This window comes from Haliotis asinina, chromosome 13, assembly GCF_037392515.1.
Source record: "Haliotis asinina isolate JCU_RB_2024 chromosome 13, JCU_Hal_asi_v2, whole genome shotgun sequence".
NCBI lineage: Eukaryota > Metazoa > Mollusca > Gastropoda > Lepetellida > Haliotidae > Haliotis > Haliotis asinina.
Window position 1 is genome coordinate 38,832,747 of NC_090292.1, and position 17,291 is coordinate 38,850,037.

General features: G+C 40.7%; 2 protein-coding genes and 1 pseudogene across 13 annotated transcripts in view; all 3 read left to right on the forward strand.

Moving 5' to 3' along the window:
• Window positions 1-294, forward strand: part of LOC137260101 (carbohydrate sulfotransferase 10-like) — a 23,854-nt gene extending 23,560 nt beyond the window's left edge. For all 12 annotated transcript variants that reach the window (XM_067797798.1, XM_067797803.1, XM_067797797.1 and 9 more), the window contains one exon: window positions 1-294. This exon is cut by the window's left edge and continues 1,077 nt beyond it. In XM_067797798.1, coding sequence (XP_067653899.1) covers window positions 1-129 — 129 coding nt within the window. In that variant the 3' untranslated portion in view covers window positions 130-294.
• A 2,463-nt stretch (window positions 295-2,757) lies between these two features.
• Window positions 2,758-8,597, forward strand: LOC137259812 (uncharacterized). Its single transcript, XM_067797429.1, has 5 exons — window positions 2,758-2,953; window positions 4,053-4,652; window positions 5,002-5,140; window positions 6,877-7,079; window positions 8,401-8,597. The coding sequence occupies exons 2-5, from the start codon at window positions 4,112-4,114 to the stop codon at window positions 8,463-8,465; spliced, it is 948 nt and encodes a 315-aa protein (XP_067653530.1). The 5' UTR covers window positions 2,758-2,953; window positions 4,053-4,111; the 3' UTR covers window positions 8,466-8,597.
• Window positions 8,598-8,711: 114 nt separating this feature from the next.
• LOC137259533 (uncharacterized) lies at window positions 8,712-16,207 on the forward strand (annotated as a pseudogene).
• Window positions 16,208-17,291: the final 1,084 nt, after the last annotated feature.

Here is a 17,291-nt window from a genome sequence, read left to right on the forward strand (position 1 = left end):
GAGAAAATCAGACAACTGTTCAAGCCTGATTTTGAACTATTTGGATATGACATGCACCCAAAACATATCTTTCCAGATAATCCGTCTCACTCGGGAAGTAACTGGTTGTTTAATTTATCAAGTGTATGACGGGTGCTTGTGTGTATATCCACAATGTGTGTTGTGTGTATCACTGTACTGATGTAAGATGTGTGTTGTTCATAATAAGTGATTCAGATTCAGACTGAAAGTTATGTTCAGAAAATGTGTGTAAAAGATGCGAAACTTTCATGGAATACATTGTCAGTATTTTGACGGTTGCTTTTTTTTCAACATTATTTTCGTTTTGTTACTCAGTGTAACTCTCTACCAATGTCACTGTGTTGATATATTACGTGTAACAACATTTTTATCAACATTTAACTTCCTCGCGATCTGTCAGGTTGTGGTGATGTGTAGGTCGATCGCATGTAAACTTCTCTCAGCTGATGCTCGTCATGCTGTAACCCTCATCAGGTAGAATCTGGGACTATACTGCCAGACTTAAGACACGTTTCACAAACTTAACTATACAACATGAATATATTTGTACACACGACGTCTTCGCCCTTGAGGAACACCAGAGGAAAGTATGTCTCATCTTCTTCTAAATTGCATTTGTCTGTCTATAAAGGCATTACTCGACATGTTTTTCTGGCCGGAGGTCTATATCGGTCGTTCTTTTGGCCATCACTCATTTACTACAACTAGTAAGTGGTTTAAATTATTTTTAACTCAATGAAAACAATTCTAAATAGCATCTTCTATCTTGGAAGCGATGTAGGTGTCGACCCAGCCGATTTAATACGCTCGCTTCGCACTCACAAACAAAATATTTAGCACGAACTGAGAGGTCCGGTGGAAATCTGTTCATGGTGACACCATCACCTGACACCTTGGAGCATTTGATGGCAACACAAGGACTCGGCATGTCTTTGTTGACGTCAGGAAATCAGCAAATTGACGAGCTTGTTACACATTTTGTATATAACTAAAAATCCTTCCCCACGTGACGTCACTGACGGGCTCTGGCGACAGTACGTGTTACTTTTAAAACCAGTCTGTGGTTTCGTTAGCAGGCGAGAGAGAAGCAGACGACTTCTTGGCCAGTTTTAATCGCCCGGTGTTAATTAACCACGCGTTTTAAAAGAATGAATTTTTGGTTTTTGGTGTTCCGCTTAAGACTAACCATAAGTCTTTCCTGTATAATGGTTAAAAGAGTACAAAAATGTGAGTTTATTCGTCCTTTAAACGTTCAGTATGTTTCCTCTTATTTATCTGTTTGCGATTAATTCACAGCACTTCATATATGAATACAACTGTCAGCAGAAAGGTGTATATTTTCAGAAGCCCGTGATATATTTATATCACTGGGTCGTGGGTCAAAATACAACTTTCAGATCAATACCGATGCTGTCATTTAGAGTGTATGCTGAAATTGGACCCATAGAGAGAACAGGAGCTTGCCTGATGTCTCTCCATATGTGTGAAGTGATGGAATGCAGTCACTGATGAAGAGGAAAGACGATTGGGGAACGTACCCGTTGTGTCTCACACAGCTGGCATCCACAGCTATTGTTTCCATAATACTACTACGGTCTCAGATACCACACAAATGTTCTGTTAGTATTCAAATAAAAGCTAGGAAGGAATCCGCCCAAACCATGCGTCTGTGGTTTCAATACAGGAAGCGTATTTGAAATAAAGAAAATCTGTACCATATGAATTTTCAAAATGGAAAGGATTTAATGGAATTTTAACAATCTCAGAAAGAAATTAGAATAAAGAATGTGACGTACAAAATGACGGGAATTAAACATTTTTTCAAACATTTCAAAAACATTTCAGGAAAACGTTTTAAGAACCTAATGGTTAAATGTTTTTGAAAACGTTTCTGAAACATTTTTGGAACCATACAAAATCACGTGAATAAAACATTTTAAAAAATGTTTCTGCTACATTTCATGAAATGTTTTTGGGATGTTCTTAAAACATTTTTGTGTTAGCTGGGGTTTCAACCGTATACACAACTGTCCTTTATTGGAAACTTGAACAGTGGGGTATTTGCTACTTGAAAAAGTGATCATAGATATATTTACATGTGAACAGTTTCCAAACTATTTGTCAATAAAGCCAAATACAATATGGTAAACGCTGAAATATTGTATTGATAAAATCCATGTGACATGTATGGAACATGACAATGAGGCGCTCAGGCATCGGTATTTCTGCACGGGACTGGAAAAAATAGATAAAAGGTTTAGGTGTATCGATGTCCTCGGATTTACCTACCTGAACTGGAATTTTTATGAGAAGTTTGGGTGAGTTTAGGGACATATCCCTGTACACATGTATACTGTGACTATTCGTGGCTTAAAACTACCAAAACATTATGTAAAGAAGAGGCTTGAACTCTAGTCACTGACTTTAGGTGAGGTGAATATAGTACATTTCCACACATACAAATTGTACGTGTGATCACTACGCTAATATGTTACAGAAGGTGTACATTGTACATTCATAATCGTAGAGATTACATTTGATACCTATATTGTAACAGTTGTATACTGCCTCGTATGATCTCTCGGTGTCCACATTTTCATATATTTGAGTCTGTATCGGATCCGCATAATCCAAAATGTTCGGCAACACTCGAGCCAGGTGTTCAACAAGCACACCTGTCTCAAAGGCATACCTTCAATTAACCAAGCCTCGCCCTTCAAACAACCCCACCTACCCGTCAGACAGGTTTGTGTCGCAAGTCACTGGATATCAATATTACTCTCTAACAGCCAACGGAATGTTGTAATGTCTACAAGAGAAGATCTTCAAGCTCACTATAGATATGGAACGAAGTGAACATGTGATTTTTCGAGTCTGTTGTGTGACTACATGTACACGATTGTTTCACGGCGAGAGCGAGGCCGGTAATGAGGTCAGTACGTTTTGACAATTCACATGTTGTGTTGATGTTTCGACGGTTGAATGAGTCGGCTATGTCGGGAAGGGGAGATGGGCTTCTCTCCTCACAGCGATAGAGTACGTGCTTACTCGACACTCAGACAAGCAGCCTTTGGTGCTCTTTGCTCACACATGAAGTGAACACACCTAATGGATTGCCATACTTCCTCACATGCCATTCAGACAGCCATGATATCTGTCATGATCACCCCTCACACCGTGCAGAATATCGGACTCATCTCATAGACAAAGACTAAAAAAGAGAAGGAAAGACACATGCTTTTGCCCACGAGCGAGCGAGAGAGAGAATGAGAGAGAGGGGGAGGTAAACAATAAGTGAGGCAGAGTAAGATACGCAGAGAGAGAATGAGTGAGAGGGGGAAGGGAGAGATAGATATGAAAGAGAACGACAGAGTGAGAGATGATGACAGATAGAGAAAGAGAGATAGAGGGGAGAATGGATGAGAGGGAAGGAATGATGAGAGAAAATGGATGAGAGAGGGAAGGAATGATGAGAAAGAATGGGTGAGAGAGAGGGAGGGGCGGTAGCCGAAGACGACTGTGTGAAGCCCATTTCGTTCCCTGTCGTGATATTGCTGGGATATTGGTAAAAGCGTCGTGAAAACCTACTCACTTACCCACTCACTCAATGTTGTCATGGATAATATTACTGAATATATCTGTTAGGAATGTTCACACTTTTGATATCTTGATACAGGATAGGCCATTGAAGAAACTCTCAAATAGTTTACTCGGGTACATAGCACTAACATTGCTAACACGAACACACTAATGTTTTTATCTTTTACAGAAATATCTTATTTAACGGAAACACTCACCAGAATGTGAAATGTTCCTTTGAATGGTGTTTAAATACTGATATACAATGCCACGTAGCATAGTAAAAACCGGCAATGTTCCATGTAAGTCAGGGGGTACACGGATGTATATTATGTTTTTAAAGTGTACATATTACGTCGCATCGATACCACTTTTGTCTCGGTTCAAAAACACGGCTTGAAAGACGGATGTATTTGCGTCAGTGCAGAAAGTATAAATTTGCTATGTTTCAGAAAGAAACTGCAACAATGTCGAACGTTGATCATGTGACCACGTCATAACCTGAATTAACATGGACCCTGGTTATTTCACTCCGAGACACCACACCTCGTCTCCCGACGGTGTGACAGTTACACCGTATGGCCTTGACCCTGTCTTTGAACGTCACGCCGACAGTCCACGTTTGACGTTCAGAACTCACCCCGCTGCTGCTTCTGTTGGAGCTAGTGATGATGACGGTCAAATTTCAGTGACGTCATTCCCGTTCCCACCCAATCACAATAATGACACTGAATATGGTAGCCAGTCTTGTCCAAGTTCGAATCTACATTTTCATCCTGTGCGGTTAAAAAAGAAGTCAGTGTTTGTTACATATTTTCTGACATTGTTCCTGGGGATAGTTGGTGCACATCACTTTTACCTTGGTCGTCCGAAATTTGGGACATTGTACATATTCACTGCGGGACTGCTTGGCCTAGGGTATGTGGTTGATCTTATACGTGTGCCGTGGTTGGTTGAGAATGCCAACCTTGAACTTCACCATCCAGAGCTGCGGGGAAGGAAGTATCTCATGGACGCATATCTCCTTTGGCTGCCTCCTTTTGGACTTTTAGGTTTGACCTTTTAATACCTAACTATGGAAAATGGTGAACAATATCATGAGATAATGTGGACATTACGTTGTTCAAAGTTCCTATCTATCTGAACTATCTGGCCAGTAAAATATCACTGTCAGCTTTCATTCTTTGGTCGTAGTTACGAGGAATATGTTAAATCACTATCTTAATTCAATATATTAATTCAATATATATAAAAAATTGTGGAGAAAATATCAATGCACTTTTTTCAGATTCTGTCCACCTGAGTCACCTGTACATACTCTACACGTGACTATCACGTGTTTATTAAAGTATGCATATATCGCCATCGTATTTCCTAAGTTTGTCTATGTCTTCACCACAGGTTTTCATCACATCTACTTGGGCAACGTGTACACAGCTATAGTGTACATGATATCACTTGGGGCTATAGTGCTCGGCTGGATGTTGGATATCTGCTTCGTACCTCTCATCTGGATGAAGATAGCTAATGTTGACTATCAGTGAGTTTCTGCTTACTTTAGAACCAACGTCACGCCCAAATAACACGAACCGGTAAATGGAAACAAGATGATGTATTGTTATCAATTGTTAGACCGGCAGTCTAGAAATCGGTAAGTCAGTAATGAAGTATTCGGCTTAATGGATGATAGCTTCTGACTTATTGCACAGCTGGATGTTTCGGTGTAGATTCTTACGTCTTTGTCAAGCTTACGGGTGCGTTGCAAGCTCGAAGCGTTTATCGCTCTTCCAAATATGGTGGAGCGATTACCGTTTGCTCGTCTGGCGCTAGTAAAGTACGTATTAAGAGAGTCTCGATGGCGAGTGATAAATGTATGATTGTTGATGACTACATTGAACATGTGGAACAAACTTAGCATGCTGGGATGTAAGCTGTTTTTTTTCCAAATTTGGCAGTGGAACAATTGTGTTCAACCTTCGAATTGAAATTTTCCTAAGCCGCCCTTTTGGTTTGAGAACGAAGCGACCTCATCCAGTGATCGCTGCGATTGCAAACGAGTGAACGATAGCGTTCGGCTCTCAGGTGAAGCGATGTACAGCGCTTACAAGCGATTGGTTGTTTGCACCGCACCCGTACAACTAGCTTGATAACGGCGTAATGACACACACCGTAACGTTGCTCTGTGCGTAGTCTGTCGTCCAGACCCTGAAGTATATATATCAAAGAAAGCCCGCGCAAGTCTAGAAAATGTGGCAAGTATAGATTTCCAAATGAAGAAAGTCTCAGGGCTGCATATCATTGTATTATTTTTTTCACCATGAACTAGCTGTTAGTCGACTCTGTGTGATAAACTACAGGATGTCATCCACAGAGTTGATTGTTTCAGCTATGGCAGGACTCCGCGAGTAGCATTGTAACAACCATATATTTGTGTATCCCTCACATGTCCGACAGCGTATTGATATATAATCATGCTTTCTAAAGGCTGTCTGTATGTCTGTGATACTATGATTGTTGTGTACTAGTCCAGCACCTCTTTATCAGACATATTCCTAATTTAACCCATCTGAAGCTAGAAGAATCAAGAGATGGTTCCCTCTATTGTGATACAATTGTCAAACCATGCTAATTTTACATTACACTGACTTTGCAAAATATGCATGGGGGAAACTATCATGTGAGTGTAGTGTGGAGAAGTTATAATTTCATCATACCAAATGTCTAGCAAAGACATTAGCAAATGGTACCACCTAAACTATATGGTACCACCTGAGCTATGTGGTACCACCTGAACTAAGTCATGAATAAAGTAACTGAGAGACATAATAACCAAACAAAACCTGTTGTCAGAACAGTGCTGGTGTGTGGCAATGTGCAAATCAGTTCAGAGCGCGTAGAAACTTTGGATGGGTGACAGTGTTTGGCACTTTGACTACTGTGATGTTCTAGAGCTTCAGCTCTGCCTCACAGCGAAGCACGTGTGACACATGTGTTCTAACCTTAGGCAGGTTAGTTTGTTAAAAACTGCCTCTGTTCATCCAGCAGGAAATGGGTACCCGGTGGGCTAAGTTATGTGACTTTTACGCTTCGCAGACAACTTGGCTTATCCTCGGTAATGACATAGATTTCAGTGCCGTTTAAAACCGTAATGTGGAAACTATACAGTTCTAGTATTATATTATTACACAAAAGGTCAAATATCAATACACTGTCCCGTATAGCTGCTTTCTACTTAATAACATGGAAAAATGACAATACGATCCACTTTTATTTCAGACACGTCATTTCAGCTGTAAATAACGACAGTTATGCGCCAGACTCCACGGAGGTGATCAGACCACCCGATGTACTGTCATCACATGACTGTGTTGTTGTCATGTCATCTGATGCCATGGCAACGAGTGATGATGCTGGGATACCCCGCGCTACCCTGATGCTGTCTCCGCCACCTTATACTGAAGTCGATGAACTCGCTAGGGGTATGTAGACCGCTGCATTCAGATGTATACACTCACAAACGTGAGCCACGCATGACGCCAGCGCTACACAGTCATTGCCACGGTGTGGTGGAGAGGACATGTTCTCACGGGAAGAAGTATGGAGCTATTTGATCTGGACGCCTCGAAAGACACAATCTGACACTGATTTGACATATATGTGAGGGTGGGACACACAACCCGACAGTGATTTGACATATCTGTGAAGGTGTGACACACGACCCGATAGTGATTTGACACAGAAGACGTGACACACGACCCGACAGTGATTTGACATATCTGTGAAGGCGTGACACACGACCCGACAGTGATTTGACATATCTGTGAGGGTGAGACACACGACCCGACAGTGATTTGACATATCTGTGAAGGTAAGACACACGAACAAACAGTGAACTGACCAATCCGTGTGTAGAAAATGTAGAGTTCTTTCCCTTGCCCTCTTTTCAGATATTCTGCCGATATCATGGCCAAGAACGACCGTCTTTATGTTAACTCTATACTTATCTGAAAATTGCTTTATTTATGATTATATCACAATTGTTCTCCTCCATTTTGTTATTTGGACAAAGGTATATGTGACCACGGTCATATGACTAAGATATGACATTGCAGTCGCATATACATTGCCTATTCAATAAATATTCTTTACCATCTCCATTGTAAGCGAATGAGTTGTGCTTCAGACTGATGTGGATTCCAGTTGTATGACAGCATGTCTGTTTAAAGTGTGAGGAAACCCCGATATGATGCAAGTCGTAGAACCATGTCGAAATACACGGGGAAGGGTAAACGGTACTATACTTTACTATACTATACTATACTATACTATACTATACTATACTATACTATACTATACTATACTATATTTGTATAGCACCATATGCAATTGGTTCAACTGCTTAAGGGCGTTTTGTTTTTTCCCTTGATTATTGGATGTCCATCACAACGGCACGTAGCATTTTCAATCTCGACTCTGGGGATCATACAAACTCTTGCAGCCTACCAGGCGCACCGAGCTAATGTGGCTTTCCCATCATTACGAGGTACCCATTCACATATACCAACGGATTCGTGGCTTCTTTTAAGTGCACAGTGTTGTCTACTGCACACTAGGATTATAGAACTGAAAAGAGACATAGCAAACCGGGATTCGAACTCACTATCAGAGGTCACATGCATGCTCAAGGGATGTAATCTTTCACGTATATGCGGACGTACTGTACTAATGTGCCCACTCCTCACTATTCAAGCACAGCTGCACACACCAATACCACGCTATAGTTCTGTCCTATGGTTCCAGACGCCTCCAGCCCACCGTCCTATGAAGAAGCGGTAGCAATGAGTGCACAGGAGAGCATCACATGACAACACGTATGGGAGATACGTCAGGATGTCCTGGAAACGATGCTTGTGAACTGATGTCAAACATTTCATCGAACCTACTTTGTGATACTCTGGTCATCGAATGATCGTACGAATAAAGTATTTTGCAATAAACCGCCTCATCTTCTATCTGTTAGCTCAAATTCAAACGCTTTTATGCTAAAAAAACACTCTTGGCGGTACAAGAGAAACATTATACACATTTACAATAAATACACCCAAGGCAAGATGGCAGAAAGTACACTTATAGTTTAACAATATAGATACACCATAGGTACAGTCTGAAGTGTAATAATTTCGTCCTTTTCACTATTGTATCCAATAGGTTATGGTATTTTGCTAACTGTTTGATTGTGTAAGCTTTTGCTTCAGGAATATGTCTTTAGAAGCTGTTAGATTAGGGAACGATAAGTATTTAATGGGAATGTAATGCTTCCTTTGTTCAGTGCAAGCTTCACACTGAAATAAATAATGAAATTCATCTGCTAGAGCAGGTGATGTACGATCAGTGCCATGACAACGGCCAGCTTCAACTGGAGGGTTAAAGGGCACATGCAATGTAAAACACAACTTTGCAGATTCTGATACTTTTCGGTATGCACTTACCGAAACAAATCATCAAAAATGCCAATTCAACCTACGAAGTTGAAAAAAACGCGATGAAAAAAAGCCTGCGAAATCGGAGTTCAAACGATTCACTAAATTTCCCCCTAAATTTTTTTGGGGAAAAGTGGGTTCAATAGCTGTGCTGCGCTGCGCCCATAACGATTGAGCACTGAATAGGTTCGCGGAGCTTGAAACAGTATGCATGCCAGGAGTATGAGGTCGTGAGCGGTAGTCTAATCTTGGTTGTGTACATAAACAAGTAAATAATCGACTCGTTTCATAAAAAAACATGTTGATTGTGGTATGCAGCATCTGTCACAGAGAAAGAGCAACGTCTGGTTTATTGACAGCTATATGTCTGCCTGCCTGTCTTCTAAAGACAACATGCAATACACAGCTTCAATCATTGACCACATGCAATTTGAACTTAACACCTATTAGGGTGTACGCCCTAAACAAAAATTAACTGATTTATGACTCCTGACCCCGAGTCCTGTCCCTGCCACATTATGTAATTAAGCAGGTGTGATACTTGTAAACATGGCATGGTTTTATGTCTGTGGGTTGCAAACAAACTACACCCCCTTTCTCGGATGACTGGATCTGACGGAAACTGGTGCAAATTCTTTTTAGTTTCAAGTCCTGCTTTGTACCTGGACGAATGACAGTTGCCAGCCACGCAGTAGTTCACCATCTCAACTGAGATGATTTTTGATAGGATCGAACGTCATTTCAGAGAACGTTTATTTATAAAAGCCAACATCTCTATGTATATTCTTTATGGATAAGAACTTGTGTATATGATTTTGTTACCGTTGACAACGGTATATGAATCCATACTGAAACGACGCATCAGTTGTTATCCATAAAACATCTTACTTTCTTGTGACTCGCCATACTTTTAAAATGCTCATCAAACAGATCATCTTTCTGTACACATAATGAGCCCTCAGCGCATCAGCAAATGAACCAGCCAATCGGAAACCTCCGGTAGACTTGAGTGCACACCCACCCGCTATGACTGGGTTCGGTCTCCCGTGGGCTTCGTTTCGAGGGAAGGAAGCCTAAGTACAAAATATTGCACTTTTAAATCGCGATTGTACGCTTATAATTTTGTTTATTTGTTGTTTTTTTCACAGGCAGCAACGTATATTATAATTATGTTGTGAATAAGTGATAATTGTGTTTTAATTATGTTTGATTTTTTGGTTGCATGTGACCTTGAAGTTTACAGTTTCTGATAAATATACATAAGTCAGGAGGAGATCATTTCCTAAATTCGAGAGATTTTTAAGGAACTTGCAACAGAAACCTTTAGGGCTATTTTCTACCTCAACTTTCCAACTATGGTAAAATTGATCTTGTAGGATTAGTTCCATCCGAGAAGTTAACCATTAGCATGACACATTTACGGGGTAATGAAAGGCATAAGAGAGAGCCATCCACAGTCAGCTGGAAAAATAATATATGTGCCAATTTTGATACAAAAGTACTCTGCAGTCCTGAACCGCGAACAGCCTTCCCGCGTTGGGAAGCGAAACAGGTAGTATGGTGTGACAAGTGAACGTTTGGACCGGAAGAGTTCAACATCAATCCCCATAACTGATCAACACATGTTACTTCAAATATTTGTATTGCTTGTATGGTGAAGATGCTCTAGTGGGGTTTAAACATATTCCACCAATATCACCGCGGGGATACCAGAAATGAGCTTCACACATTGCACCCATGTGGGGAATCGAACCAGGGTAAGACGGCGAGGCGAAAGACTGGTCTAACCACTTGGTAACTCCACCGCCCTGATATGACAACATAAGGCAGTAATTGTCGGAGAAACGGGTACTAGAGTGCTCAAGCACGAGCAGGTGTTAGCTAGAGTCCATTTTCTAAGACTCGGTAAGAGGAGATAACTCTAAACCGGTTACGTTGTCAGACTGTATGTCTGCCATGAGTGGTCGTTAACGTCTGGAATAAATCAACAAATCCACAACAACAACAACCACTAAAAAAAAAAAATGCAGGGAGTTTATGCAAACAGTTAAAAAACATCTGTCACGTAACCATCCATTTAGTGGTCTGGTCAGTCAAAACACTAGCAGGCCACTCCAAGAACACCTGGCAAGTTTGGAATAAGGAAACCCTGTACCCAATGTTCAAGTACGCTATAGCGACCTGCGACAGTTAAACTTTGTGACACCATTGATACCATTCATTAAATATACTGAATTGTAACGTGCGTGTTAATCGTTTTATTCCACACTATCTCTTTCAGTACACTTTGTTACAATATATCACATAAAACAACTGAAAACGTAATTAGGCCTAAAAAAAAAAGCTTGTGGTTCCGATTTCCCGACCGACCCTAATTATTTCTGCTGAGTCTAATTATTTTACTCACAAGAAATTTTTGACATGTGTACAATAACAATGTGCTAAACTGTCCTGGTGTCTGTTTTTCATAAGTGCCAAGCGTAATGCGAGAAGCGACATTTGTTTATAATTTCAGATCTCGTTATCTACGAGATCGCGAGACCAAACGAGATTCATGTGCTGCACTCGGGTGTGCACCTGTAAATATAAGTGTTTTAGCCCTGAGCTTTTCCAGATGTCAACACACTGAGGAAAGGCGGATCATTACATCTGTTCCGCACAAATGCCTTTTGACAGATTTGTTCGAAGATTATCATGGTCAATCCAAGAAAGGCTTCACAGTTATATGCCGTGCATCCACTGAAATTCATGTCTCTCCGGACAGAGCGTTTGAAATTGATGGTTTGATTACTGTTTCGGACATTGTTAATTGTTTTGAAGTTAAATCCATACAGTTTGAATGTCTGCGTGATAGTGGTCTGGCTGAAGCTGAAGAATTCGTTCAGGAGACCACAAAGAAAGCTATGGACGCATTTGAAATTCTCATGGCGAAGGGGAGGGCATTTCCCAAGAAAACGACAAAAGGGTAATTTTTAATGAGTTCGTTTTGACATTTGAAATATTGTCCCATATGACAATCTTTGTTGTCAAAAAGTACAGATCTAATTATTTGTTAAAAATAACTGCATTGTAACATTATAATTCCCAGTATTCTGAAATGGTGTTTTCTATTTCAGAGAGTTTGTTTGAAATTTCGTTCCATATGACACCCTTTGTTGTAAAAAAATATATATCAAATTTAATATTTGTTAAAACATAAACAGCATTGTAACATTACAATTCCCAGTATTCTGAAATATCAGATGGTATGTTATTTTGTTTCAAGCTGTGGTGTGAATGACGGCCTGAACAGGAAGGATGAAATGTTCAATCTCCTTATTGACCGCTTCACTGAAATGGAAGCCGATTTCCCCAAGTCGACAGCAGACACGGATGGTGCCTACTTCATACAGGTTTGTTTATTGATTCATGTGCATTATTTTTAATTTTAAAGCAAAAAAGTAAAGAAATGTTGAATATAAATGACAAATGCAGGTCTGTAGACTAGAAGACCTTTGTAGGAATTATTTAAATTAATTTTATTGCACTAATCCATGTAGACATTTTATGTTTGAATGTTGTTGAGGAATATAAATAAATGCAGGTCTATGTATATTAAAAAGATTATATTAAAAGTATAAATTTCTATTTCATTTTATTTTTTAAAATAAAACAATTTCATAAATATTTTGTTTAATAATTATTGATGATTGTTTGACGATTTTGTTTTAATTGTTTTGAAAAGCTCCAGTTCCAGGTATATATGTATTTTTTCTTTCTAGCTTCTGTCTGGTACTTTCATTTGGTGGTGGTCACACAGTCACTGTAATTCAATACCCATTTTACTATTAATTGTAGCACCCTTATCCTCCCAGCCGTTCATAGCTAGTATCTCTGCATGTTCAGGCTTGTTTTGTAGAATGCAATTAAACTTTGCTGAAAGCAGCAATGTACAGCAATCTTGTCAATTGTGAATTTCCAGCTATTGCATAGATTTGATACTTTTATAAATAGATCCTTTTAGTTAGAATTCGCATGCTATAGTGGTGTTAAATATCTGTAAAATAAAGTTTTAAATATAATTTCAAACTTTACCAACACTGAAATTGTTTTCATTTTACCAATTCAGTATAATGTTTTAATAATAATACCATAAAATATCAATATAAACCAAGACCATTGGCATTAAATATTGTTTAAAAAGAGCAATGATGTCTCAATCTTTTTATATTTTAGCTGTAAATTAAGTCATACTAGCTGTTGTGTTGTAAAATTTAAAGATTTCATGTGTGTCATATCTAATATTGTGTCATCTTTTCAGGTACTTTGTAATGCCCTGTGGTACGTCATAAGTCATTATGAGACTATAAACAAAGCTGCCAGGAAAAAGACAGATGTGTTGCCAATTCCACCTACCTTTGATCAGTATGAGGGCTTTAATGAATTCAAACGGAAAAAGACCAAATGTGAACCACTTTCATCTGGTCAGCTATTGTCTAACACTATACAGCCTGCTTTTGAAGCCTTTTGTTAAATGCAACCCTGCCTGGCAAGATGTTCATGACCATGTAAAACAACTGGCTGACTGCTTCTCCGCTTACAAGAAACATCTCGACTCCCAAAATTCAGCACAAAAGCTTATCAGGCTGCTTGATCATCCAGTGCGTACTGTCAGTGAACACAGAAAGAAGACATTGTTTGGGGTGCGTAGCATGTATAGGCTTCTAGACACAGCTGTGAGAAATTCTGGTTTAATGACACCTGTTTTTCGATGAAGACAGTCATCTTGATGAGATATTTCCGTATCCTGGATACAGGTATAGATACTTCAGAGATCTCCAGTTGGGTGTTCCTGTGGACATTCTCCGTTTTTGCCCAGGGGGGTTCTATTGTGACATCAGTATGTCTTGTACAGGTAGCCAAAAAGCGCCCAGATGAAAAAATGTTGACAGATTCTGCCAGATTGATGATTTCCTTGAAATCGAAATTCAAGGAGGTTCACACTCGTCTACAGAGAAGGGTTTTCAAAGAGAAACTTGTAAACTTAGCCAAAATTCAGCCGTCAGTGGTAGATTTCATATATAAGGAATTGGCCATGGATGCATCAGCACCGATCCATCCTGAGACTCAGGAACGCCTTAGACTAATTTTCCTCGAAGAAAGAGGTTTGCTAGCCGATTTAAGACATCTAAATCCTGGAAGGCCATCTGGAAAATTTGATGTCTTCTTTGATAAACTGGGAGAAGTCGTAGAGAAAGTAACAGCAGCCGGTGAAAGACGACTGAATGTTGCACATGTTTCAGAATGGATCTCTCTGAAAGAAATGATAATGCATGCTGCAGACCAGTGCCCAGCTGGTACCCCCATAACCTCAAAGAGTTTGGTTCGTATTCAATTCGCGCCTAGAAATCCTTTCGTCAATTCCGCATGGAATTTTTCATCCAGGATTCAGGTTCAGTACAAAATTCAACGTCGTCAACTTCGTGTTTCACATCCTGATGACCATTTCTGTGCTGCACAATTGAAGTACCTGAAAACTAAAGCAGTTGACATGAAAGCAATGGTTCGCCTATTCTTTTGTGATGACAAAGCGAAAGTACCTCTTGGAGAACCTGGTGTCATTGTTTCAACTGGAGTCAGGGGAAAACAAACAATTGCACCAACATCAACTACTCTCTCTGCTGTAGACCATGATATGAACAAGGCATCACTGACACCTTCTGTCATACTGGACTGCAGTATTCCAGCAACACCAGATAAATCATTTGTGAGGGGTCAAGTGACAACATGCATCAAGGATTCTGTGTTTCAGCCTTCATATCCCTTTCGACATGCAGCAGAGTTGCTCAAGGTGCTGCTGAATGGAAACCTAGACACGTCTCTTCCAAAAGTTGTTTACAGACGGAGGCACAGATCACAGGAATACCCTTGTGAGCGTTCAGTGTGCTGCTATTAGTCTTCATAGAGCTAGATTTGGACATGCTTATTCTGGCCCGTTGTGCACCTGGACACAGCTGGACAAATCCTGCTGAGCGCATAATGTCAATTCTGAACTTAGGATTACAAAATTGTGCCCTTGAACGCTCAGCATGCTCTGATGAAACTGAAAAGAAGCTGAAGGCTGCTGGAAATATGGCAGAAATTCGAAAGCTTGGAACACAACAAAATCAACTACAACAAGAGTGGAGTGAGTCTGTTGAGCCTGCTCAATCTCTGATCAGGAATAGATTTTCAAGGCTTCATCTGAAAGGCGTTCGCTTTGAATGCATCGAACCTGCTACAAACGAAGAAACAGACCATCTTCAGCAACACTTGAAAACGCTGTTTCCAAAAACTTCAAAGTTGCAGAAATTGCACACCAACAAGATTGCATCTTTCAACACCTGGCTGGAGAGAGATTGCAGGATACGACACTATTCTTTTCAAGTCAAGAAATGCTCTGATGAGCTCTGTTGCACTCTATCACAGATTCCTGATCTGAAATGGTTACCAGATCCCGTTCGTGATGCAACTGGTCAACATTATTTGAATTTCAGTGAAGTCTCTAAGCTGGATGATACCTCCGAAAGTGACCGACCTTCCCTGAAAAACAACAAAAACCAAAAGTTACCTCCAAGCAAGCTATCTGCTGTAAGCAGTGCCAGACGTCCTCAAGTGCAACCTGTTGTGCTACAGTCGTGTGCTGACGATCCCCATGATGTTTCACTCTATACAACACAAAATGCAAGGGCATGTGTTGAGTGTGTTGAGTGCCAAAAGCCCAGAGTTGTCTATTCAAAATCTAAGCATTCTCAACGTCAAAGTGTGTCTCTGGCTTTTCTTGTGGATCTCCACCTGTTCCTCCAAGTAGCAGCTTGCACCAGAAGGTTGATGTCCGCCAAGGACTGTCCTATGCATCACCAGTAGAACTGCAGTATTACTCAGCAGATCTAGGCAGAAAGGATATCTGTTGTTACTGCATCCAAACAGATATTGAAGTGGACAGAGAGCTGAAGAAGAGATTCAAGACTGTGTTTCCATTATGTGACACTTGTCGTGAAAGTGGAAGAGTACCCATAACACAAAGACCATATGGAAAGAATAAATAGTTTCACAATATGTGTGCCATGATTTCTGATTTGTCTTATTAAAGCACAAGAAAAAACTTTATTTTTTAATTTAGTAGTATAGGGAATAGGGGTTTTAAAACACTTTCAAGAAATGCCTCTACAAAGCCTTATTTACTAAATAAGGCTTTGGTTGGGTCATTAGCTCTTGCTACTATTACCCCTACTACAAAAAGGTTGGCGGTAATTACTGTGCCTTGGTTGGAGGTAATACTGTGCCGTACGGTACGATCAATAATTCTTCTCTTACAAACCCCCTACCCGGCCCACCCCTCAAGTAGTATAAGTTAGGTTCGTCGGCTTTCATATCCACTTTATCTATGTTGTAAGTTTTGACTGACCATATAGGATCGGTGGCTCGCTTACGGCTATCGCCCTCGTGTTCCCCCGGCTGGTATAGATACCTCACTAGGGCCCTATCTGGTATCTGTTTCTCCTTCCCACGCAATGGAGCGGCCGACTCTGCAACTATTGATTTTAGTTTGATAGCGTCTGCCGGTTTCTTACCGGTGAGACGGGTGACTTCATGGTTGATTGCCGACACCACCTTGGGTAACCTCGTGACCCATTCAGTCGATCGTTTTCCAGGGGTGGTCATCTCCCTAGCATACTGATAGCCGAACAAGCGCTCAGCCAAAGTCCTATTAAATCTCTCAACTATGGCTTGGCTGCGATGGGCTCCGGCCGTGCCACGCCTGACCTTTGTATCGTGTTTGGCTAGCAGTTGTGACACGGCACCCATGAACTCCCGTCCGGGGTCAACTTGCAGCTCTGTTGGCCACGTCAGCGGGCTGCGTTTGTATATGCGTTCGAATCCTCTGGCTACCTGGGCCGAATCTTTCGTGGTCAAGGGTTCGGCTTCCTTGTAACGACTGGCTACATCCACTACGGTTAAGGCATACTTGTACCTCTTGTCGTGGGGTAGGAACAGTAGGTCTGCCTGGTGAATGCTATTAGGTATGTTAATACCGAACCTCCTTCTAGGCACGTAGCGTGGTGCTGGTAAATAGATCTGCCACAGGGCTTGTTTTTCAAGCCACGCTTTGGCTTCCTCCGGGGGTACTCGCGCTAGTTTAGCTAGCTTATCTACTGCGCTAGCTCCTTTCCAGTACCCACGCGGGCTGTA